The sequence below is a fragment of the Planococcus citri genome, chromosome 3, assembly GCF_950023065.1.
Source record: "Planococcus citri chromosome 3, ihPlaCitr1.1, whole genome shotgun sequence".
NCBI lineage: Eukaryota > Metazoa > Arthropoda > Insecta > Hemiptera > Pseudococcidae > Planococcus > Planococcus citri.
The window spans coordinates 15,988,140-16,013,676 of NC_088679.1; the positions used below are offsets into that span (position 1 = coordinate 15,988,140).

At 36.5% G+C, this 25,537-nt stretch overlaps 2 protein-coding genes across 3 annotated transcripts in view; one reads left to right on the forward strand and one right to left on the reverse strand.

Moving 5' to 3' along the window:
- The window catches only part of LOC135841264 (nephrin-like), a 1,354,679-nt gene that overhangs the window by 1,245,433 nt on the left and 83,709 nt on the right, over nucleotides 1-25,537 (reverse strand). The window lies entirely within an intron of this gene.
- LOC135841599 (uncharacterized) lies at nucleotides 480-24,966 on the forward strand. 2 transcript variants are annotated; one of them, XM_065358629.1, is made up of 2 exons: nucleotides 480-790; nucleotides 20,414-24,966. In XM_065358629.1, exons 1-2 carry the CDS (start codon nucleotides 720-722, stop codon nucleotides 21,177-21,179), a joined length of 837 nt encoding a protein of 278 aa, XP_065214701.1. In that variant the 5' UTR covers nucleotides 480-719; the 3' UTR covers nucleotides 21,180-24,966. The 2 variants fall into 2 exon arrangements, with proteins under 2 accessions (XP_065214701.1, XP_065214702.1); XM_065358630.1 differs by lacking the exon at nucleotides 480-790 and adding an exon at nucleotides 16,956-17,364.

The window sequence follows — 25,537 nt, forward strand, 5'->3', positions numbered from 1 at the left end:
AAATAATCGTAAAAGCCTATACTTTTCAAAAATGAAGCCCCCGTAGCTCATTTTTGCTTGGTTTTTGAGATACAAGCATTTTCAGTCACTCACCTCTCGCATGAAAATAGGCAAATTTCAGTTAAACGTTTAATCAATAAATATTAGATGAATAATTCCAATATTTACTTTATTTTAAAGCTCGAAGTTTCTACTTTCGAAATATCATCAATTTATTTCAAAATATACCCCGAAATTAGGACTAAATCGAACATCAAAGTCGTAAACTTTCGAAAAAAATTCCATCTCTTATCATTTTTTCTCAACCATCTTCGCCACTTCGTGAAATCCGATCGTATAACCGAATATCTCACCATAAAACAGCCCGTTCGCTTCGCTAATTCGGAGACTGTTTAGAGCAAATTAGGAGGGGAGAGCTAGGAATGTAAAATACCATGAAAAAAACGGTGACTTGCGAACTCATCGTTCATTCCCACCACCATCGTACGTCACTGGAATTTCATTCGTCGAGCTAGTGGCGTGATTCTTTCTATAATTGAAAGTATGATGCATCGTAATCGTACGGTATTCAACTGTCAGTTACCGCTTTGACGGGGTTCATGTTGTATTGTTTAGTGCTTCTTTTTTTCGTTTAATTCGCGAATTTAGTGGTGCAAATTTTCGACAATCGTTTAAAGTAGAGCAACTACTTGAATTTTTTAGTAAAAAATTTAGGTGGAATGTTGACTCACGATTCAATTTCTAAGTGCTGTGATAATTTACTGGAAATGGAGCCGTCGTACAGAACGAAGTACGTACTAATTTGATTAGTATTTTAGCTTTTCTTCTATTTTATCTAGTTTATGTTTCCGTGTCAAGTTCCTAGTTCATCGCGCCGGTTATCAAATTATTAATATAGTCGAGAATGTCGATTCTTCAATTCGCAGTTACCGAATAAAATGAATGATCGTGTATTCGTGTAAAGTAAACGACAAATTGGATACTTTGTAACGTGCATTTGCGCTCGCTTGCTGCAGTATGATACAATTTTTGAAATACGCCCATGTCTACATCGCTTGTTGTAATGGTAGCACTAGATAGCAGAATAGCATCAGAGTAATTTTGGATTTTGTCGAACGGAATGAGAGCCTGTGGGCGCCAAACACGTCAGTCGCCAAGGTCTCGTGATAGTGATAAGGTTCGTGTGGTTGAGAAGAGCTATACGGTCAACGTCATCGCTGTTCTGTTCTATGAATGTAATTTTGATACCTACGAGTATAGTGAAAGAGCTGGATGGAATTTGACTTTTTTGCAACATTATTTTGCTCAATTCGCGAAGTACCTGAAGATAAATTATTGGTTTTATGTGCTATATACGTAAACGTGTACATACGAGAGACCTTGCCGATTGAACGGCCCTCGCCCTGTCGGCGTTCATCAAGTATCCATGTAACTCGTCTATGTAGTTTATGAACATCGACATAGACGTACATTAAATTAATGTGCCATTTGTCATTTGCCATTTGGTATGTTGTATGTAGTCTTCACGTCGTGCTAATCGCTGGTACTTGGTATTTCATTTCTATTTCTGTATACTAACTAGGTACTAGCGTTAGCGTTTCGATTTGAAAACTATTCGAAATTACATACCTAGCTAGATACATCGTAACCAGTTCCAGTGCTTGATACGTACTTTTGAGTGCATCTTTGCTGCACCTATATTACTATGTTTATTATTACGCATTTAGATTACGCCCTTTGACTGGTACATCAAAATTATCATCGCAACAGGCTATACTACGATCCTTGAATCGTTCGTCTCGTGAGTCTACGTGTGATTTTCAACAGGTATACACCAGTAGTTCCAGTACCCAGACCTACAGCTCACAGTGGTCTGGAAAAACTCAATTTTTCTGGGTTATTTGTGAGGTAAAAGTTCATGATTTTAAAAAAAAACATTCTCTGAAGATCATCTTAAAATATCACGTTTCTAGGGTACTAAGTTGCAGGTATGTTGAATCACATTTTCAATGGGTACCGAAATGGAGAGCTTCCAGGTCGTTGAAGTCGATTTTGGCATTTATTTTTCCATCAACTTCGAAATGGGCCTTTAATGGAAGGAGGAGGGGGGGGGGGGGGTTCAAAACATGAAATTTCGACAAATTTGACATGAGTATCAAAATACGTGGTTTTCGGTCTGAAGTCGATTTTAGTTTAGTATTCACATTCCCTGTAAACTCGAAATGAGCTCTCGAGAGGAGCCCGGGGTAGGGGTGAGTGCAAAACATGAAATTTCGAAAAACTTGACATGGATATCGAAGTAGGATTTTTTTGGGGTTGCTGAAGTCGATTTCAGTATTTATATTTCCCTGAACTTCAAAATAAACCCTCAATGCGTGTATGTGTGTCCGGGGGGAGGGGGGGGGCAAAACATGAACTTTTGAAAAATTCGACGTGAGAATTTGTCAATGTATGGGTTATTAAAGATGCTGAATTGAATTTCCTAGATGATTGGATCCTTAGCCTTGCATTAATTCTGATGAACAAATGGGGGGGGGGGGAGGAATCGTGTTATTTTGACAAATTATTGAAAAAACATATATTGTTATTGTTGAGCCAAGTTACCAAGGACACGTGGTATTTTCCTATTCTCGCACATTCTTCATTTTAATCGCAGTTTTCACTTTGAAACTCCCTCCCCTTCCCAAAAAAAAATGGAAAAACAACAGTTTATGCAACTTAGTACCCTAGAAACGTGATATTTTAAGATGATCTTCGGAGAATGTTTTTTTTTTTTTTTTAAATCATGAACTTTTACCTCACAAATACCCCCCAAAAATTGAGTTTTTCCAGACCACTGTGAGCTGTAGGTCTGGGTACTGGAACTACTGGCGTGTACCTGTTGAAAATCACAAGTAGACTCACGAGACGAACGATTCAAGGATCGTAGTATAGCCTGTTGCGATGATAATTTTGATGTACCAGTCAAAGGGCGTAATCTAAATGCGTAATAATAAACATAGTATAGGTGCAGCAAAGATGCACTCAAACGTACGTATTAAGCACTGGAACTGGTTACGATGTATCTATCTAGAATTCTAGATATGTAATTTCGAATAGTTTCCAAATCGAAACGCTAACGCTAGTAGTTAGTATACAGAAATAGAAATGAAATACCAAGTACTAGCGATTAGCACGACGTGAAGACTACATACAACGTATCAAATGGCAAATGAAAAATGGCACATTAATTCAACATTATGGATTTTTGAAAAAGCAATTAAGTAAGTAAAGCAAATGAAAAAAGAAGAAAATTAAAAAAAATTATTATGCATAATTCGCTAATTACAATTTTATTTTTTTACAACACAACTGAATTAAAATACCTACTTACTTATTGAAGAAATGAAAATTTTACTTTTAAAATTGGTAGGTAATTTTTTCAATGTTTCAAAAACCATTGTAGAAAAACTTTAAGAAATCAAAGATAAGTTTACGTAGTATGTTGTCAAGCCAACTTTGTATCACAAAATCCAACCAAAAAGTACTGATTGTGAGGCTCCAAAGTTTGCTTTTTTTTTCGTAAACTCAGTATAAATCGTTTGCTTTCATGTGAATTATTATTTAAATTCGTTTTCATTAAAAATTGATGCCTCATCTTTTTATCCTGATGATGCCCCTTTATCAAGGTGTTCAAAATTTGTAATTAAATTCGTTAGTAGAGAGCAGGAGCGAACTAGAGGCAAATATCATTCGATTCCATCTCTAGCGATGAAACTAGAGATTTTGAGGGGGGGGGGGGTGGAGAGGGTGTCAAATGAAAATTTGCCAACGTGTTATGGGGGGGGGGGGAATACCAATTTCGCCGATTTATACAATATTCATATAACTTATTTTCCTTTGTGAATTTTTGGAGGCCTCAAATGCGAATTTTATCATTTTAAAATGGGATATAAGAGAGCTTTAGAAAATTTGTAGATATTTCTAGAGGCATAAAAATGATGTTTTTCATGGGAGGAGTTCGTTTTGCAGCTTTTAAAATTTTAGAAAATTGATTGATATTAGAAAGTCAATTTTGAAAAAGAACTGAGAAAGGGCAAAAACGTTCACAAATTTGTACTTTAAAAGGCATAAAAACGATGTTATTGATGTACAGAGTGTATTTTTGAAGGTATTTTTGGGTTAAAAACTTCAGAAATTGAATATTCTTTGTTAGAAATTCAAATTTGTGCTTCGAGAAGTGAAAAAAAAACAATGTTTTCATTTCATCACAGGTCTTTCTATTGCTGGACCATCCAAAAAAATGGGGCCAGGAGCAAACTGCCCCTTTGCCTCCTCTCAACAGCCTGGTTTAAGGTACATATATGCATATTGTGCTTGGCATCGCATTGTATGTAGATGTTTGTGTAAGTGAGGCAACCATCGTTTACCTAGCCCTTATTCAAGAGACCTAATTCTTCCGAATAGGCACCTCTACTTATTTGAATGACCTAATCGATTCAGTTTTCCAATTTATCCTTCTTAGCTTGTATTTGTATGCCCATTTGTCTCACATGAGTGAAGCTTTTCTTCAATTATTTTTGTCTCGTCTCGAGTAAAATATAAGTTCACGTCCCTTTTAACCGAATGCTGCCCCTTTGATCAGGCTGCTGCCCTGGACCACGCGTCCCTGACCTAATACTGGGAACACGCTGCTTGGCTATTTGATCCAAATTATTCTGTAACTGTCGAGGAAATAATCGATCTACTTAATTGACATCGATCTCAATTTCAACGCGTATTTGCATTTTAAAAGACGAATCGAACATGTATTATTCAAATCAAAATCAAAACACCGGCTACCATTGTATGCTAATGACGTTCATACTATACACAGGTAGGTATTAGGTGTTTGGTTTCGTTGGTCGTATTTTCATGCGTCGATTTGAAAATATTGGAATAGATTAACATTTCAATCGAAAAATCGAAATTCCATCGCGTATCGTCGCCATCGTCCTAATGTGGATGTAATGGTTAGGGCATTTTCATTTCATGAAGAAAAAAAATTCATAAAAATCACAAAATTCTGGACCCATCTACCAATAAAATAATATGGATATGGGTACATGTATAGAAATGGAAAAAGCTTCGAGATGATGAAATGCCGCCGGCTGATTTCGTGTCCGATGCTAAGTAAATGTAATCGCGATGGCAAGGTCGTTCGCGTCTCTTATGCCACCCCACTCGCTCCCCTCGCGTGTACCCAGCCCGTGGACGACTCTGCTTTACTGCTTATTACATATTTTCGCGTGTTATCTTCGACTTGGCTTCCTCGTTATACGAATACACGACTGTCGACTATATCGACTCACAAGTTGTCGAGTACACACTTGAGCAGGCACTTATGTACTTGTTCATTTAAATTAGCAATCGCCAATCGATTTAATTCTAGACCTACATAGTATTTAATTGCATAAGTAGTATAATTGACGGTGAGCGTATTTTTCCAATCGATGAGCTGTTGTCTAGGTCGGGTCGGCGTTATTCCCAATCCTTCTTACATACGAGTGGAGTATGTCTTCATATACCTAATTGAAGTTCTTTTCTCACCGTAATAGCTTGATTTATACTCGAACAAAAATTCCATTCATAAAGGAATCTGATCACTCGATCAGCTGACAAGAGGGAAGAAAAATTTAGTATCATTTCGAAGCGTTAGTCCAACGTTGACGTAAGAAATAAACAACGAGTAGCTGCTGATAATACGAGTATGTAAATGATTATAGAGTCCGCTATTTATCGATACTGTTATTTTGACTAAAGTGGAAAATTCTCAAAAATATTCCATTCATTGATTCTCTCAAACGTTCCAACTGAACTTGGAACGAAAAACAGCACACGATGATTCAACGAGTGCACGTTTTCTTCATCAACTCAAAGTTTAACGGTTCTTTCCGCAAATTTCCTCAGTGCAGCGAAAACAATGCGTCAATTTTTGTTAATAACGTGGGATTAAAAATCTTAAGATACTCGAGATTCAGAAACGTTGTCTCGAATCGAAGCAAAAAAATAAGTAAATAAAGAACAAAAGACTCGACGACGTACCGTCCTGCCCTCATAAGCGAATGTCGCAATGTGCATTAATCGATTCATTAACCTTACGAAGAAATAGGTACCTACATAATTAAATCACGTGTACGGTAACAACAGTTCGGTACAAAAAATTTTCCAAGAATTTTCTTACTATAATGACGAATATTGCGGCAAAAAAAAAAAAGAAACAAATAACGAAAGTTGAAAACACATAATATGTATGCACCTGTTGTCTATTTACTTGCTTATGCGAATAAAATTGAAATTAAACGTACTTACTTAAATTTGCGTAGGTACCTATTAAGCGTATAATGCTTTGGTTTTTATTTATAGGTACTCGTTACGAAAGAAAATTATTGTTGTCAAATAAAATACCCTGTCTTGGTTTTTACATACATATTCAATCCAGAAATGAAATGTAGGTATGGCGCAGGCATCCCAACGATATTTTTCAAATCAAAAAAGTAACCAAAAGTCACCAAAAATGTTCAGTTTCGCAAATATTTTTATCAATATTCATGTACGAAAATTAAAAGCGAAAAATTAACTGGTTAGAGAGAGGGGGGGTAGAAACTTTTATAAGGAACGTGAGAAAAAGTCCATAAAACGATCAATAAATTAAATCCAGAGGTATGCTAAATGGTTGGGGAGGGGTGTACAGAAGGGGAGGGAAGAGGGGGTTCTCCAGTTTCCAATACTTTCAATTGATTTCAACGCTTCTTTGTTCAAAGAGTTTTACCATGCAATAATTTTTAGTAAACAACAGTGTTTTTATTGCTGTATGTGGATTTTTACTTTCAAAGATGTTTGTTGTATTATTATTATTATAATTATTCATTCATTATTTTTCTCTTCCGCCTTTTGGTGTTTTGTTCGGTTTTTACTTCATTATTTCTTCGAGATGATTTACAGCTGTGTTTAGGAGTAGTTTTATCGACAGTTTACAAAATTTATTTGCTGCAGTGACTAAGTTTTTTGTATTTTTTTCTTGTTGTGGAGTGTACGAACAACATATTACATGAATGTAAAGACTAGAGAGATACACGCAGTTTCCATCAATATTTTTTTAATTAACCATTTGACGACATTTGTAAGGATTCATGCTGATCGAGATGCATGCGTTTTAGCAATGATGTGCCTATTCTTTTTCTCATTACGTCTTACACATTATGCCAAACGACAAATTAAAAATGAATCGATATTACAGTTCTGGTGGAGGTGGAGGGGGGGGAGTTGAACTACGAGGTCCATTAGCCCATGTTTCAAATTTGAAAAAATTAGAAGAATATTACTGAGTCAGTAAACAATGAATCTTTATCAGGGTGCCTACTAAAATCCACAAAGCTGAATTTGCGTTTTTTTCGTACTCCTAAAATGGAATTTGTACCGCGTTAACTTCGCCCACCACCCCCCCCCCCCAGTTTCTAGATTTTTAAAATATTTCAATGGCTGATTTTCTCTGTTAAGGTACATATGATTTCAAGATTGAACCCTCTTCTCTCCGCCCCTCACTGTCCATTTCATCATTTTATTCACCAAAAAAAAAAAAAAACACGAAAGAATACCTAAGTGTCGAATAAATTTTACGCAGCTTCTAACAAAGTTCGTACAGTTCAAAGAAATCCAAAGTCGAGACATTTTTGTGATTTTTGAATCGAAAAAAATCCATGCAATGACCTGCAAAATTTTCATTTTCTTCCCAACTCAAAATTTTGTAAAACTATCTCGTTGTCTTTGAACAATTCATTTTCCAGAGAATTTGAAGAAGAAAAAAAACAGGGGGCCCCAACGAAGCGTGGGCCAAAAAAGTACTTATAATTTGAACTGGTTTCTTCTGTATATTCTTGAACCATTATGGCAAAATATTCGAGAAAACCAAGGGGAAAATTGGCAATTTTGAATGAATTCAGCAACCAAAATATGTTGAATTTGCAAAAAAAATTGAATTTCAAAAGTTGGTTGCTGAAATGGTGAAAAAAATGCACAATTCATTCAAAGTCACTAATTTTCCCATATTTTTCTCACATTTTGGTACTTGATACTAAAAAAAAATCAATTTTTAAAAAGTCTTTTCAACAAACTGGTTTTGATTCCAGTCTCAGCAAATTTCCAAGTTTTAAACGCCAACTTTTTTTTTTTTTAGAAATTTTCGTGCTTTTTGAAGACATTTCTATACTATTTTCGAGCTTTCGTGCTACCCAAGTCAAATTCTCGACTTTTTCATGCCGGTAGACACTCAGAAATCATACGAGTAATGCAAATAATGCGAATGCGCGGCGCGTCCGCGTATCGTTGGCCTTGTTTCCGTTTCCGTCTGCGTCTCGATGATACCTCGGTGGTAACTGGTAACTGGCGAGCAGTGAGCACTGTCTGTGTACGAGTACGTCATTTTACACTTTGGATTCGTCTTGGACTCTTCGTCAGTTTGTCGATTCGTCCTCGAGATGACCTACTAACTGCACGTCTCGTACCATGCTATTTCAATCGGAGATTTGTGCTTTATCTGTAGCCCTATCTTTACTCATCATCATCATCGATGTACTTGACTATCAGTCTGTTTACTTAGTAGGTGCTTATAGGTATACGAAATATAGGATGTCTGTGTAAGATATACTATTGTACAGAATAGGCCTAGGATCGTGCATTGGGTAGGTTGAGGTACGAGCACAAGTATGTGGCAACCAAGTGCGAAATTTCATTTCGGTTAGTACTACGAAGATAGATTGGCTATGGTTTATGGTAAATGGCAAATGGGTTGATACTCGTATGCGAGATTGTAGGTAGACTAAATGAACAGTATTCGGCATTCGCCAAATCTCTCGTCATAAATGAAATCGTCCATAACCAAATCATGCGGTCACCAACTTCAATCAATTGAACAAGCGAAGAAGAGTCGACTGTCGAGTCGCCGAAAGAGCCAAGGAAGGCCATTACCTGCTATTCGCATCCTGGTTGCCGTTATCGTTGTCGCTAACCGCTTATAAACGGATCCGGAAAGCGAAGCATTTTCAGATCAACAACCTTTTTTGGAAGAACAAGGTACAGCTGACGAGATATGACCTTGTATGACGTGAGCTGCGAGATGAGCGAACCAAAAGAGGAAAAACTGGTTCGACTGTCTGCACACTATACGCGATGCACGATGCACTGTGCACATCTACATACCAGCGATAGCTGATGGCTGGCTTTTCAGTTTTCTTTTTCGTAGCTCCAAGAGCCCATGGCTAGCTTGAAAATTTTCAAACCTCGATTGAAAATTAATACATGTCGCCTGCTGCGCTGCTTTACATTGCTGAATATAGTGAAGTGAACATGTACCAATTCTGGACATACACACGCGTAGACAAATGTAGGTGTAAAAATTTGTAGGTTTCTCATCACTCGCTACTCGCTAAGTCGCTAGTCAAATAAACCAAAAAACACATAACACGCGCCTTAGATAATGCAGTCGAGCCGGTTAACAATTACCACTTGGCACGCAAATTACGTAATAGCCAGAGCCACTCGATTCGGTATCGGTATGTAATGTATTAGAGGCACAGCATACACTTACAGCTACTACAGAAGATATACAGGTACCAGCCACCAGTGTACAACTGCGTGGATGGCAGACCGTGCTAAAAGACTAAAATTTTGTGTGGTATTTAGCAGGAGCTGTGCATGTAGGAGTTGGTTGAATGCTTTTTGAGTAGAGATCCGATTAGTATCACCATTAATTTCTTATCAATATCAATGTGAATCGAAGACGCAGACGAGCTAGTTAACGAAATACTGGTGTATGCTTGTCCTCCATTTTCTTGCAAGTGTATTTTTTCAAACTCGAAATCTATATGACGTTTGCAAAAATTTTACGAAGTCCTTTTTTGTAGAAAATTACAAAATATGACCAATTTTGCAAAAATCTTGAAATTTCATGCAACAGAACCTAAGATATAGAAAAAATTAAAAAATTTTTTTTTTAGATATCTCAGGTTCTAAGTACATCATGAAATTTCAAAATTTTTGCAAAATTCGTCTTTCTTTCATTATCTACAAAATGACTCTTGAAACTTTTTTGTGAATTTCGTAGATTTCGAGTTGTAAAAAAATACGCTTTCGCAAGAAAATGGCGGACCAGCATACCCCCCACGAAATACGAAAACCAAACAATCAAAATGGCCTCCGCCCCGCTCACGACAGAACAGTGACATTTTCTATGCTTATAATCCTCCCACCAATGGATACTCATTACTAAAGCAACTTATTGCTCGAAGAAGAGGATGACCCTGAGTTCCAATACCTAGTCCCAAAGTGTTCAGAGGTGCTTGACCAAAAAATACAGCTTTAGGATCTTCACCGTGTAGCAAACTTCCAGTCCTGTGGCCTGGCTTTAAAGAGTTGCAGTATTCGAAAAAAGCAGATCCCAGAAATACGAGTACAAAAGGTTTAGTTGAAAAACATTTAAAACATCTACGTTTAGTGAGTTGCCCTATGTATTGAGGAGTTGCATACCCAAGAAGTCACAAGGCATAAATTGCGTTATTGAATTACATTTTTCAAATGTTTAAATGAAGTAAAGTGATAGATTGAATATGCTTAGTCAAGATTTAATTATTTTAGAAGAGGCGAATAAAATCATTGGACACGTAGTATAAGAGTTGTAGCAATAAAATCATCGATATTATCAGAATTCAGACATGTATTTCACTTGACAGAGGATTCCTTCGAGAATAATGAACCAAATTAGCTGAAAATTGAAAATGTTATATGTACTTGGAAGCAATCTTAAGAGGTTGACGTTGGTTTTTTTTTCATTTTTTCCTTTCGAATTGGACCTAATTTTAGAATGAAATCGAAAAAAGGCAACGTCAGTCTATCAGGAATGTTTTTCTGAATATTAATTCCAAATTTCATCAATTTTGATACAGCATATCTGAATTCTAATAAAGTTAATAATTATTGCTATAACTTTAATATTAACTTATCCAATGATTTTATTCGTTTTTTCAAAAACAATTAAGTAAATCTCATTCAAATACAACCAATTACTTTACTTCGTTCAAACATTTATAAATGTTCCACCTAAAAAAAGGGATAGCAAAGTTGCCACAGAAATTAGGTTGTACAAGATGGAAACTGCACCAGAAAATATCAAAGTGCTGCATATTAATGGAAAATTCTCAGATTAGAATTTCCATTACTCTGCAACTTCTTCAGCAAGCGAACGTTGTTTTAGTAATGCAGGCAGATATTTGGAGGAGCGCCAAAACCGCCTGTTCTCAGAGAGCCTAGATGTGTTTCTGTTTCTGCATTCGGCGCACTAGTTAAAATAATATTTTAGTGATTTTTATTGTATTACTTGTGTTTTTTAACCAAAGAGTAGGTATGCGATTTATACAATCATGTACTTTATACTTTTATAGGATACGCAAGTGAATTGAGAAATATTTGACTCAAAATGATGACTACAGGAATCGATGTTTTAGTTGTTAATATCATAAAAATATTTCAAATGAAAATAATTTTGATGTTTTTTTTCTCAACTTTTTATAGCAAATACAATAATTGTGTTGATATTGGCCCAAAACACTTGAAATCGATGATATTAAGGTCCTTTTTTAGTCCTTTTTTTGGTGAAAAATGTTCCTTAAATTCCTTTTTTTTTTTCAAAATGCAGTTGAGATGCCTGTGCATATCGCTTTACTTAAGAACATTAGAAGTAAGTAATCTTCAATTTTTGAACAAAATCATTTCATTTTTGCTCCGAATAGTTTCAAAAAATGATAGAAAGATTTGAACATACAATTTAGGAGTGTAGTATTAAATTTATTCATCATTCTCAGGCTATTGTCCCAGGCAAAATATGCGACCACGCATATCACTTACTTTGCCTCAAGATGATGACTGAAACAGTAAATGACCCTGTAAAATGTACATTCGTCGATGAGAATCACGAGAAGTGTAAAAAGGATATTTTCATTAAAAAAGGCGTTTACAATTATATTTCCCTTGTTGTCACTTCCAATTCAAATGCCCACCTATATCATTTTTGTGAGTCAGGTTTACTTGTTCAATTTTTGTTTGTTTTTTTCAAATTTGTTCATAAGTATTCATTTAAAAAAAAAAACAATATGTATGTATTCTATACACTGCAAAGCTGCTGATAATGAATGCAGACTATCACTTTCAATAACCCCCCCCCCCCCCAATCCACACGATATTTTCAGACTAGAATGAAACTTGAAAAGGTGGAAAGAGCACCTCAAAAAAACTTCCATCTTCCTATTTTCAGCTGCTCAAGTTGATTTTTGGCGAAAATTCCAAGTTTTCTTTTGAACAAGGAAAGTGGTTTCACTCAGAAAGCAAGGCCATACAAAATTAGAAAAAAAGTCAACAGGTTAGCTTAGCGAATAAAAGTGTCCTATCCTCGAAGGTAGGTATTCTTAGTAGAATCAATTTTGTCATATAGGTATGTATATTTTTCACGTATAACGTTCCTAGTTGATTCACAACTCTCTCGCTGACCGGCCCATGAACTACTAGGCAGAGGCAAAACCAATTTACTCCACACATTAATAATTTGACCCTACCAAAGTATTCTCCTACACGTGGTAGCCATATTTATCATCACGTATTTCCAACTTGTGGACCCACAAGAGGATGAACTTTATAGCAAGACACCGAAATGGGAGCATGGATTCTCTAAAGTAAGAAATATGGCTTATCAAAATAGATAATACTATTCCCTCTGCCTCTCCGTACTCTCCTTGTTGATGGAAGTGATGAAAGCAAAAAGAAAACAGAGAGAATAGACATCTCGGTCATCAACTCAGCACATACCTACCCGCTCAGTGCATCCCGATGTCCAAATGAAGCCAAATTTCTTCGAAATCATAGGCACATCGAACTTGCTAGTGCGGATACGTATGAGTCTGTTCTCACGAGTTATCGAAATTGTGAACTATCTGTAAAACAATCTTTGAAACAAAATGTGTAAAAACATGTGCCATTGTTCTGGGCCGATCATCGAGAAGTACATATTATCTTGATAGAAAAAAATTAGGATGAAAAAATTCAATTATTTATGATGATATTTGTAAAATTTCAGATTGAAATAAATCTGACTAAGGGATGTTGTGAATCGATTAAGTATCCAGCAAACTTTCTTTGACCCAAATCTTAGCTCTCGAAGTTTATTGGTTGAGGTGATTCAACTGGTTTTTTTCTCAATTTCCCCAAGGCACGTGAAAATTAGGGGATGGTTTTTTTCTGAGGTCCTCTGTTCTCTAGTGCAAGTTTCATTCCAATCGGAGAATATCATGCAGTGGAGAGCCCTTGTAAGCTACAGTCTGTACTCATTATCAGCAGCTGTGCAGTATGCAATTTAACAGCGTCAAATGACTTGAAATCTTCCCAAAATCGATTTTATAGGGCGTTGAAATTGGAGTGCAGAATGAATTTCGGAAAAATTTTATGGAAATTTCGAGCATTAAAAAATCTGATGAAGGCTCTAAAACGACTTGAAATCTGACTTCATAGCATATTGAAATTAGTTAACAGAATGAATTTTGGCTTCCCAACTACATTTGATGAAATTTTTGTGGAGATCTCAAGTTCTAAAAATTTACCGGAGGCGCTAAGAATTTTCAAAAAGTCGCAGAGGCTTCAACAAAATGACACAAAATCACCAGCAGTCGACTTAATAGCATGTTCAAGTTGCAGTACAGCGTGAATGTCGAATTTTCAACTTCATTTTTGATGAAATTCAAGTTCCAAAAATCTGCTGGAGGCTCCAGAACTGCTCGAAACACGGTTTGAAACCATTTCCAATCGATTTGGCAAGTCAAAAATAGAGTAAATCCCCAATTATAGCTGTTTTATAGGTCAATTTGTTAAAATTTTAATTTTATTTCTCATTTCTGGCCTGAATTTGATTTTTAAAAATTCGCCAAAAATCAAAAAATGTACTTTAGCAATTGAAATTTTGGCTGGTGATGAATTTTCGCATGCTCTTCCGATCTAGCTGTGTCCAGTACAAAAAATTTCTTGCGAGTCCTACGTTGGAATGCAAAATCTGCAATTTCGACTGAGGCCAAATTTTTTTTTGAAAAGTTTGCTTTAAAATATTCCTAACGATGTTCCCTTCACAAGAACTGTAACGTCGCGTTGCGGTGTTCTTATCCTTATCAGTGTAAGGTGTCGATAGTGGACACCTACGTGCGTGATCCTATTTGGTCAAACATACCAAAGAACGAGATATGTAGGTAAAGGTATGATGTATGCTCGGATAGCTCGCTGCCTGGTCTTTTCTATCTCTGTTGATATGTATGGTATCTGCTATCTGCGTACGTGATAGCACGGATTGCGTGTGTACTGTGAGTAAATGTGGACAAGATAATATCTAATGTTAGTGTACACGAGGCTACGAGACGATTTATGTACATAGGTTTTTGGTATAGGTAAGGTACAGCCCGCACTGAAAAATCAAATACCCCAAAACGGTTTTGTCGAGTATTTCGGTTCCGTGCACCCGACATAGGTGCCTCTACCTACTCCCTACTCCTATATTCAATATTAGACTCATTGGACTCAGGCTCACTAATGCTTCCATATAGCCTGTTAGGTACTCAACTTATTTCTCATTGCGATAGCATCGTATGCGCAGTGCATTTGCTGGATATTTGATAGTCGTCGAATGTTGAATGTTGAATGTCGAATATCGAATGTGATGTGTACCAAGTTGAACGTTGCATATAGGTCATGGGTACGCTACGTTCGTACTTATAAGATTACGTAGCTAGAGTTACTCGAAGCGACGTCTTGCGCCCAGACGCAATTTACCTAGTCAATGTGCATATGTATCTACCAGTGTTATGTACTTCTACTTACATTAACTACTACCTTCCAACCAATCTGGGAGGGAGGGACCCAAGAATAGACGCTACCGCAGCTATCATCAAACACATTCAACGTACTCTATACTTCCTCAGTTCCTCACTCGAGATTACCTTGCAAAAATTGGTGGAAAAAGTATAAGAAAACGACCAAATGTCTGAAAATTTGGTAAAAAATATGGCAAAAATACCCAACCAAAAAAAAAATAGCAAGAAAGTTACAAAAGATAAATCGAGTCGCTAGAAAAACTGTAAAAATTGGCATCGACTTTCTGAAAATTACTGAAAGAAAAAAAAATGAAATTTCGATGCGAATCCAACGTTGAATTTTTGAATGAGGAATTTTCAATGGTGAAAAACCCTACTTTGAGGACCCCCGGTACAGCCTCCTAAATAGCTGGAACGACTGGACCCACTACAAGTTAACTTGCTCACCAATTTTCGTCCAAATCTAGGACACGGGTTTTTTCCCACGCCACCCTGTGGTACCTTCCATATATACTCATACCGGTTCCTACATATAAATTGCACCTCGTCTAGTCGCAGCCAATCAACCGTTAATGTATTAGAAGAACTCGAGTCGCGACATTTCATTTCGAGCTTTAATTCGCTTATTTACTAAGTAAAATTTTTTTTAACGAATATTCAAATGTGCGCGCTCAGGTGCGAGTAATTAAGTTCATACGCGTACCTATACCTACCTAATTCATACGGTTAGTTGTACGGGGGGTAAGGCAAAGGTGTCGAATTACCAACGTAAAACAACTAAACAACTTACGTCACAGTCGTAACGAAAAATAGCAAAATTATTCGAAAAACTGTCTTTATTGTTATTATATTTTGACGTGTGGAAAAAAAACACTGTTTCACCAGCGATTTCGTTATATTTTATTGCTTCCGGTGATAAACGAAAAAAACGACTGTATTCGCCGGCCACCACCACCAGGGTCCCTTCTCGAAGAAAAAATATCGTTTCGAAGAATAGGTACGATGATAAAGGAAAAAATTGAAAATATCGACTCGATGTACATGCCCTTGCCATTCATTACAAATACCTACGTAGTTTAGCTCTATACACCTTGGTCATTGGTGGTGGTCATCGAGAGTCGCGACCGTGGCCGACGGTCAACGAAACGATGATAAGATTTTGTATAGAATTACGTAAGCAGGATGACCGAGTTGCTGCTTAGTGCTTAGGTTAAGGTATAGCCAATGTAGGCAGCAGTGGTAGCACCGAACTAGCACACTCAAAGGCCAAAATCAAAAGCGACCGCGAGAACTGTGTGGTTTCTTGTTCGAGGAGCTCTGCACCTTAGGTTGTGTCATCAGCGAGCTTGAAATCAATTTTGATCAAAATGTTGAATCCTAATTGCTCATGTCAATCGCCTGTACATAGTTCAGTGGTCGTATCCATGCTATCTGCTACGATACTCGAAGCTAATAGCTCATTGCGAGCGAGGTTATATTCTTTCCGGCGGAGCGCCGCATCTATTTTTCGGATGTGCCGCTGCCCAAGGAGAGAATGATGAGAATCGGTAGGTTCGTGTAGCGTGTTGCAGTGGTATTAGGTGTTAGGTAATTATGGGGCAAAAACCGAGCGTTTATCACGCTTGCGAAGGTGATGGGTAAAACAATCAAAATACACAATACTTATATGTAGGTGTAGGTACCTACTCATCGTACATAAGACTATACGATTGTTGATTGGTTGACTGGAAACCAGGAAGTATAAGGGCACTGGTATAGATATCTATTTTGCGAATTATGAAAAAAAATTTCCGTCTGCGAATAGCGACAATAGGACATGGAAACGATATTATGGCGTATTTCTTACTAGTTAGTTCCGGGCTGCTCGCCGGAAATTTGACAACGTCCGCCGAGAATGGTTCCTTCCGACTTGCCTACACCAACAAACAAGCGAAATTGTAGGTACCTCACCTACTATGTACGTAAGTACCTACGTACATAGGTAGCTGTTATCGTTTTTTTTTCTGCTATCGCCATTGTCCGGTCTGTTGGTATAGGAAACACCGTGGCCCGAGGTCAGGCTAGTTCGGCTGTGGCTGTTGGCCGTTGGTTGTCTTTCTATCACCGGATCGCTGCCGCCGTCGGCAAACGTCAAGTATCGCGTCCGTTCGAATTGCACCCATCAACGATTGTCGTTCGAGTCCGAGTCGATTTGCCGAATCGTGCATACTTTCGTCCATCAGCTATCAGCTATCGATCGTCGTGCTCATTGCGGTCATTTTTCGACAAAATTTGATAGTTTTTGATTCGGGTTTTTTTTTTTTTTTCAACGGTCATCTACGTACTTTTTATTGTGCATCGCGCAATCGAAACGTCCAAGTCTGCGTATACGCGTAATGTAACTAAATACAAATACAATTATGTATGTCGATGGCATGGACAGAATGTTGTACGATTATTTGACAACAAATAGGTACGTACTACGAACACGTTTCCAATTTTACTGCCGCATTTGCCCAAATTCACAGTAGTCAGTTCGAGGAGCCTATCTCAATTGTGAAATTTCTATTTCCAACGCCTCAATTCAATCAAGTCCCTCTTTTGATAAAATCAACTTATATACCAATTTAAGCCCCCCTATCACCATTCACCACCTATAGATAAATTTCTCCAACCGTGTTAGCACAAATAAGTCGTGCCAGGAAGCTCCCTGGCCCTCGGTTTTTAAAAGGATATAAGAAGTCCGAAAAATTGAAAGTTCTACGTTTTTTAAAAATATTTCTAATATGTACATATGTACTTAGATTTGGTCCACTTTCATTGGTAATACGTTCATACACTTTTGGCCCCTCTGCATGATGAAAAAAAAGGAAATTGTAACCCTTAGACAAAATAAATACCGCAGATATATTTTTACATTTTTTTTTTATTTGGTCCATCTTCATCAGAAAAGCACTATTCGATGTTTCCGATTTGCCCCCCTCCACATTTCCACGATGAAAAAATGGGACTTGCTCCCTTCTCCAGTTTCTAAAAATAATTCGATTAATTTGGAAGATGAATGTCAAAGTTTCATTATAGTTACCTTGATTTTCCAAGTTTTATTCTTACTGGATGAGTACAGTTAGCCAAGATTAGGGGACCAAGGTATTGATTTCAATCATTGATCTCTTTCGGCGTAATTTTCATGCTTTGCAGTCAGCATATTTTCTTATGGACTGGAAAAAAGTGCATATTTGATAAGATCTCCATGAATCATGAAATTTCCTGATGAATGAGCCCACAATATAATTTTGCATATTTTGCACATTTCCCACCAAATTGAATATTTTATCATATTTCAGGGGAAAATCTACATATTTTCGCATGCTTGAGCATTCTCTTGTTATTTTTTTTTGAATCAACAGTTTTCATGTTTTTCAGCTTGAAAAATCCTTCTCAGGAATACGTCACCTAAACTGAAATATTTGCATACCTATTTTGAATGAAAAAATTGCATAAAATACCTACTGCATATTTTCATTATATTTCTTTATAAAAATCCCAGCTCCCCTAAGTATAGAGTGAATTGAATGCCATAGTGAAAATGAAACAATACAAAGTTGAAAGAGATTTTTTTCTCGAAAAGAAGTCATTTAAAAGAACTCAGAAAGAAGATTGAATGTCATTTAATTTGTTCAATTTTTTAATGTTTCCAACATTGGAGGTCTTCATGTAGGTTCCCAACATTGAGGGGGGGGGGGTGGGGACTGGAGGAAGGTTTTTCTTGAAAACAGAATTATCTATACACAGAAGAGTGATGAAAAATTTTCAAATAATTTGTACTCGCAGACATCAATTTTTCATCTTTTTCGATGTACTATATTCAACTTCATGAGCCCCATGCAAGATGAACGAACATCATTCGGAAGACCAAGGGACCGTTTTTCTTGAAAATGTGCTCATTTGGAAATATGCTACCCATAAATTAAAAATGTTCAAAAAATTTCTATGTAATAAAATTATGTCAAATTTTCTCAGAAGACTTATTGACGTTCTGATATTTTGTAATGCAAGACTTGAAATCTTGGGAAAAATCGTCATGAATCCCTATCAATGGGATTTCATTTTCAAGTTGGAAGCAAAAAAACATATCCATGACTTGAAACTATCTTTACATAGGAGACTTTACCTCCATTCCAAAAAAAAAAATTTCAATTTAATGGATCTCTATCATCTATGTAGGTGGTGAGCATTGTAGAGGGGACTGAGAAAAAGGTTTTCTGGAAAAAAGAATTATCTAGAAGCATTCTGTGCACAGAGATGAAAAATGTTCACCAAATTACGATTACCTATACAGACATCAATTTTCATCTTTCTCAATATTCTTCAATTTTGGGGGTCTCATAAAAGAGGACCACCATCATTTGGAGGAGAAAAGGGTGTTTTTCTTGAAAAAGTGGTTATCTAAAAAATTGCAAAAAATTTCTACATCAATTTTTAATGTTTTTTTATTTTTTCCAAATTTGAGAGGCTTCATGCAAATGAGCCAAAATCATTTGGGGGCCCAACAATGGTTTTTTCTTGAAAAGGGGGTTATGTAGAACAACTCTAATGTGGAAATGAAATATTTTCATAAAATTTTCCATAACTTTGGTTTATTATCATTTTAGGTGATTTTTTCAACTTTGAGGGACTCCTTACTAGGGAGCCAATATGGTTTGAAGGGCCGGGGAAGTTTTTTTTCTTAAAAAAGGGATTATTTAGAAACATTCTGGTGCAGAAACAAAAAATTTTCATGAATACAACTTTTTCTCGATTTTTACCCCACTTAAGGGGCTACCGGCGCCATTTTTTTTTTTTACAGATGAGGGAAAATAAGAAATAGGGAATTATTTTCTCACCTGAGGTCATGTTTTTGGGAGGTGGGAGCTACAAAATTCGAACTTTTCAAAATAAGGTACACCCTAGTACACATCAACACTTTGCTACGCTCATGCCAGGAGGGGGGGGGGTACTAAAAAAATTCTCCGACGATTGCTACATAGTATATACTTTGCTAACATTTCTCGAAAATTAGGTCTCTTTTTTCAAATTTTTGGTCACTTTTTTGCAAAAAAAAAATAGTGAGTTTCATGCCTGTCTCATTTTTTCAACTTTTGAAGGACTCCTTACTGAGAGGCCAATATGATTCAAAGGGTCGGAGAAAGTTTATTCTTGAAAAGAGAATTATTTAGAAAAATTTCATTCAACGTAAAAATTTTAATTTGATGTTTTCAACTGGTGGGGGGATTTTTGCAGATAGGGTAAACACAAAAAAGTAGGGAATTATTTTCTCTCCCGAGGTAACAACTTTTGAAGGGTGTGAGGTGGAAAATTCCAACTTCACAAAATAAGGTACACCCTATTGTTGGTGTCACTTACACCAAATACATACGTATACCTAGTTAGCTATTTAGACCTAGACGTACATATGTATATTATTATGTATAGATTGTACACGCAACTAATTGGATTGTCTGTTTGTTTTGCCATGTTCGCAGGAGTAGTCTGAATAAAAACCTATTTAGTCAGAAAGAGACCGGCTATTCGAGTCACAGCATCATTCAATGCATGGAGAATTTCGTCGAAGCGGTGCACGAAATGGACGATACCATATTGGTACCCAGTCGGCTGATGGATTTGAAGGTAGAGAACGTGGCGACGACCAAGACGAGCTCGCAATCGCACGCCAACTGCAACGGCTACGCCAACGACCACCACCACAACAGCGGCAGCGACTACAAGTCGTCTTCGCTGGTCGCCATTCTGACCAATTTACCCGATCTGTTTACTTTGTACACGATGGTGCGTAATCTGAAGAATCAGCTGCAATGGGGCATGAAAGATCAGCCACGTGCCGGCGCCGGCGACTCAGCCGATGAGGATTGTATCAGCCAGCACAGCGGCAATGGCATCGGCGGCTGCTACGTCACAGTCAACCCCATAATTACGTCTAGCGTTTTCTTGAATGCGCCGCTCTTAACCTCGGTCAAAGGTCACATACGCAGGCCATCCACCGCATCAGTATCCTCAACCAATTCGTCGGCCGCGTCCGTAATCAGCGATCCGGATTCCGAGGCTAGTATGGAGAACGATAGCGGAATCGATGCCGAATTGGACGCCTGCACCAAGATGTCCACTTTAGAAATAATCGAACACAATTTTCAAAGGCATCTACGCGGTTTAGGAGATACGCTCAATCAGCTCACCGAAGCGGCTCGTTACGTTACCAAAAGATACCAGAAAGATGTGTTGGGCGCCGAATGACCGAGTCACACCGGACATCGCTCGTCGCGCCGCCGTCATTAAAAGCTTCGCGCATGCGCTTTTCCCATAATCTGCAACTTCTGTAATGTTGTTTTCAATTTTCTTTCTTTCTTTCTTTATTTCTTTCTCTTTTTTTTTTTTTCTTTTAAAATATTATAGGTGTTAGCGAATTCTTTCAATTCCTATTAAATGTACGTAAGTTATTTATTTTTACCGCAGCTTTAATGTTTTAAATTCTGCCCTTTTTCTTCTTTTCCTTATATTCGTTCATTTTCCTTTCCTCGATTTTTCCCCCATTTTCCTATTTTTTCCCCTCTGTCTCTCACTCCTCTTTCCTTTCATCCATTCATTTCTTTCTTTCTTTCTTTCTTTCTTTTTGTCCGTATCGGTACTTTTTTATGATTACCTCTCATTTCTTTTGAATACATTTAAAAAGCTGATTAGCACGTATTCGAAATCGAAAGCATCGAGGTACGTCTCGCAGCTTCTAATCAAAGTGTCCAGCAATAGCAGGCATCCCAATGATATTTTTCAAAAAAAAAAAAAAATCAACTTTGGTAACCCTTTCTCACCAAAAATTTCTAGTACATACTGCAAATATGTTCATCAATATTCGTGCACGAAAATTTAAAGTAAAAAATCAACAGGGGAGGGGGTACAGACTTTTATGACATTTTAAATTATTCGACATTTTTGTTTCCAACTCTCCCCTTGAAAAAATTTGTTCGAACCACATTTGGAAAAATATTGAAAAGGGGAGGATCTGGGGTAAAAAGTGGAGAAAATCTGGCAGAAAAAATCCGGAAAATATCAGTCTGCCCCTGCCCCCCCCCCCTCGACACATCACTTCGTCACGCCTCTGATTGAATCATTCTATGTATTCATTTAGGAATACAATATTATTTCAAGAAGACCTGAAAATGTTCTAAAATATTTCATTTGGTACATAATTCAATAAAAATATAACCTACTATTTTTTTTTTTTTTTTTTTTTAAACAAGTGATTATTTGAAATTTTTGCATTTTTTTTCCAATTTACAGTAAAAAATCAAAAAAAAAAATGAACCTTCTGGTAAAAAGAGTAACAAAAAGTGATTTCTTCTGAAAATATCAACAAAATATAACCAAGGGTGAAAAAAGTAACCAAATTGGGACATGTCTGAAATACCAAGACTGAATTATTATAATAATTATAACGGTTTTAGTCAGTGCAGTGTAGCCTATATACGAATTTTTTTATGTATACGCGTTTCCTTTTTTTTTTGTTTTTCTCCCTTTCTTTTCGAATCAAGTCATCGAAGATCTCGAAATTATCCACTAAAAAAAATATAATAAAAATTGAAAATCTAAAAAATTTTAAAAAAAATGCATCTTTTAGCTAAACGCAGTTAGTTACTTAGTATAATCGAGTTTTTTTTTTCTATTGAAACCATTAGATATGTGTTACTTAGCGATATTATTTTCTATGAATATGTATAACTTTTTGTTATAACTAGTTCGATGAGTATCTCTATCTTTAAGCTTTTCAGCTTTTTACTTGTATATCATGGTTCAAATGTGATATTTCATTGACGTTTTTTTTTTTTTTTTGACTTGGTCAAGTAATTTTTAAGGTAAACTTACGAGTTTTTTTTTCATATGTTTACTAAGTACATGTTAGGGTATTTTGTATACATTTTACGGTTCCGAGTAAGCGAATATTTTACTCTAATTTTCCCCTGCCAACATACGAAGTAGGTAATCTTCTCGACTGATCCGAATCACCGCGTTCGTGGGGAATAATGATGGATGTCCTGCGTCAGTATTATACTATAATTGCCAAAAATTCCATTCGGTAAAATATTCGCTTTGGGAATTACCTAATAGATATATATTTCAATCGCGACGAAACCATTTTTCGATGAAGACTTATTCATTTTTACTTTTTTTTTTTTTTTCTGTAATTTGTTTCGTCGTCGTCGTCATCATCATCATCATCATCATCAGTCTGATCGTCATTGTGTGATTTGATCAAACGAAGCCCAATTTATTTGGAAAAAATTCGCGTATCTTGGCGGCGTCGTTGTCGTGTCGTGTTTTTAAATAGCCAATTATGTTTTTGTTAGGAATGTGACGGTGGTCACATGGTTGGTATGTCGCGATGCAACCAATAGATAGCCTATGGCCCTATACCACGTATACCTGCTACTAAACAATTTTATACACAGGTAGTTTAGGTATTAGGTACTCGGTTGTTAAATTATCCGGTGAATTATCCGTTATCCGAGCTCGGCATTTATCCGATTTCGTTGTGCGTGCAATTGTCGCAATTTAGCTACTAGCTTAGCTTGGCTTGGCAAAAAAAAAAAAAAAATGAAATGTAGTCGTCTATACGTGTATTGGCACCGGTCTTGAAAAAAAAAAATGGCGGGGCGACGTGTGTGAAAAAATATTTATTTTCGTGGCAAATGAGTGACCTAACTTTACACCTTGAAAATGATATTTGCGAAAATGAATTTACATACGTTTTAATCGCGACGAAATCGTTTCGATCAGACGTCGATCGAATATTTTCATCTAGAAAGTAGCCTTTATTTTTTTTTTTTGGCGATAAATCCATTCGCAATCTACAGTTATTTCGAATAGTAAGCTGCGAAAATCTATTTATAATGCACGCGTCGCGCTTATTCAACCAGTTTGAATCATTCGAAGGTTAGAATTCTATTCGAGTTTTATCTCTCTTTTTTCCCCCATTCCAGAAGTACGAAACTCGGATGTTCTTTCGTGAAGATTCGGTTTTGATTTTATCGAACAATTTTCGACTTATTTTTTCAAATTTGACCATCGTTGAAATTGGCCCTGATACAAATGGTCTAGGCTCAAATCGAAGATCTCCTGGTACTGTATCCGTATTCATCTTGATTTGCGACACGACGATCGACTTTATTGTGTTATTTCTCTGGTCCTTTCCTAACTTTAATTCTATTACTTTTACGTAGGTATACGAGTATGTTAATTGTGTTCTTTCTTTTCTATATTTCGGTGGTTTTCAAATTATTTAAATTGATCGACTCGACTCGACGCGACGATGGTAGATCTTCGTCGATTATACCGTGGTTTTTTGGTCGGTTTGTAGAGAAATTTTTTTTTGCAATTTCATTTTGCGCAAGGGTATCGTACATAGAGATCGATGTAGTATTTGGTTACGATTGATTGACGACTGGCGACTGCTACACGTATATCCATGACCGAAAGGTGTAAAAAGATCTGCGAAGCGTTAAACGCCGAGTTTTCTTTTTCTAGCTAGTTGTTACCTTAAATTTTTTTCGAAGAAATTACACGCGCGTTTGATACGCTCGAACTGTGTCCAGTAGTGCTATCTATATCGCCTTGAGGCTTGAGGTTGAGAGTTGATTCGAGTGTATAGACTGAACGATTGATAATATCGAGGCGCCCAATTCGCCAATCGCAATCGGTTATTACGCGTAGGCTAATTACGATTATGAACATGTGCTCGTCTTCGTACAACGAACGACGCGTATTGTGATTTTTTTTAATTACCGAAAAAAGTTTATATTTCGGAATTGTGTTTCTGAAATCAAAAACTATAGGTATACGCTCTACCCGTACCATTTTTTATTTTCTTTTATTTACTTTCTTTTTTTTTTGTACGCTACCTGTACTTACGCGAGTTACGATTACTTTGTAGTAGCTACTAGCTATAGTACCTAGTAAGTGTTGGTATTGTAATCAATTCATGTGCAATTCGATATTGATATTATGGAAAATAAAAATTGTACCTACATAATACACGAGTAATTTTGTTTGTTTGCTTGTTATTTTTTTTTTTTTGTGATGTGTATGTACAACAATATGATGTATGTTCATAATGTTCATGCAGTATGAGTATCTAGACTTACCATTAGCGTGAAAAGAAACCTAATAATTTATTTTGCATGTATGTACTAGTATCGCTTGAATCTTTTGTGTAGGTGATCGTGGAATTTGAGGGGAAAATACATACTTTTAAAGAATGCATAGTATCAAACGGATTTTTTTCCCGAAAAAATCACTACTTTTTCACCATTTTTTTCAACCAAATTTTTAGAAAACTCGACTCAACCCCCTACCCTCCCCTCCCACACACACACACACAGACAAAAATTAACGAAGCCAAATTTTTCACATAAACTTTTTTTTTAATGATTTGAAGGTTTTGTTGCGCGTTCGAATTTTCCATTTCTCTACTTTCATTATCCATTTTCAAAATCATTACTACCCGTATTTCAAATAAGTACTTTCACTACCTGTTAGACACCCTGGTATGTGATATGATGAAATTTTTCAGAAATTTTCAAGTTTCAAAAATTCACTGGAGG

Bases quoted from the DNA above. Each gene is read 5' to 3' on its own strand.
- LOC135841599 (XM_065358629.1), top strand. From the start codon at position 720: ATGTTGACTCACGATTCAATTTCTAAGTGCTGTGATAATTTACTGGAA. The intron at 791-20,413 runs GTACGTACTAAT...CCATGTTCGCAG, and splicing joins GAGCCGTCGTACAGAACGAA to GAGTAGTCTGAATAAAAACC.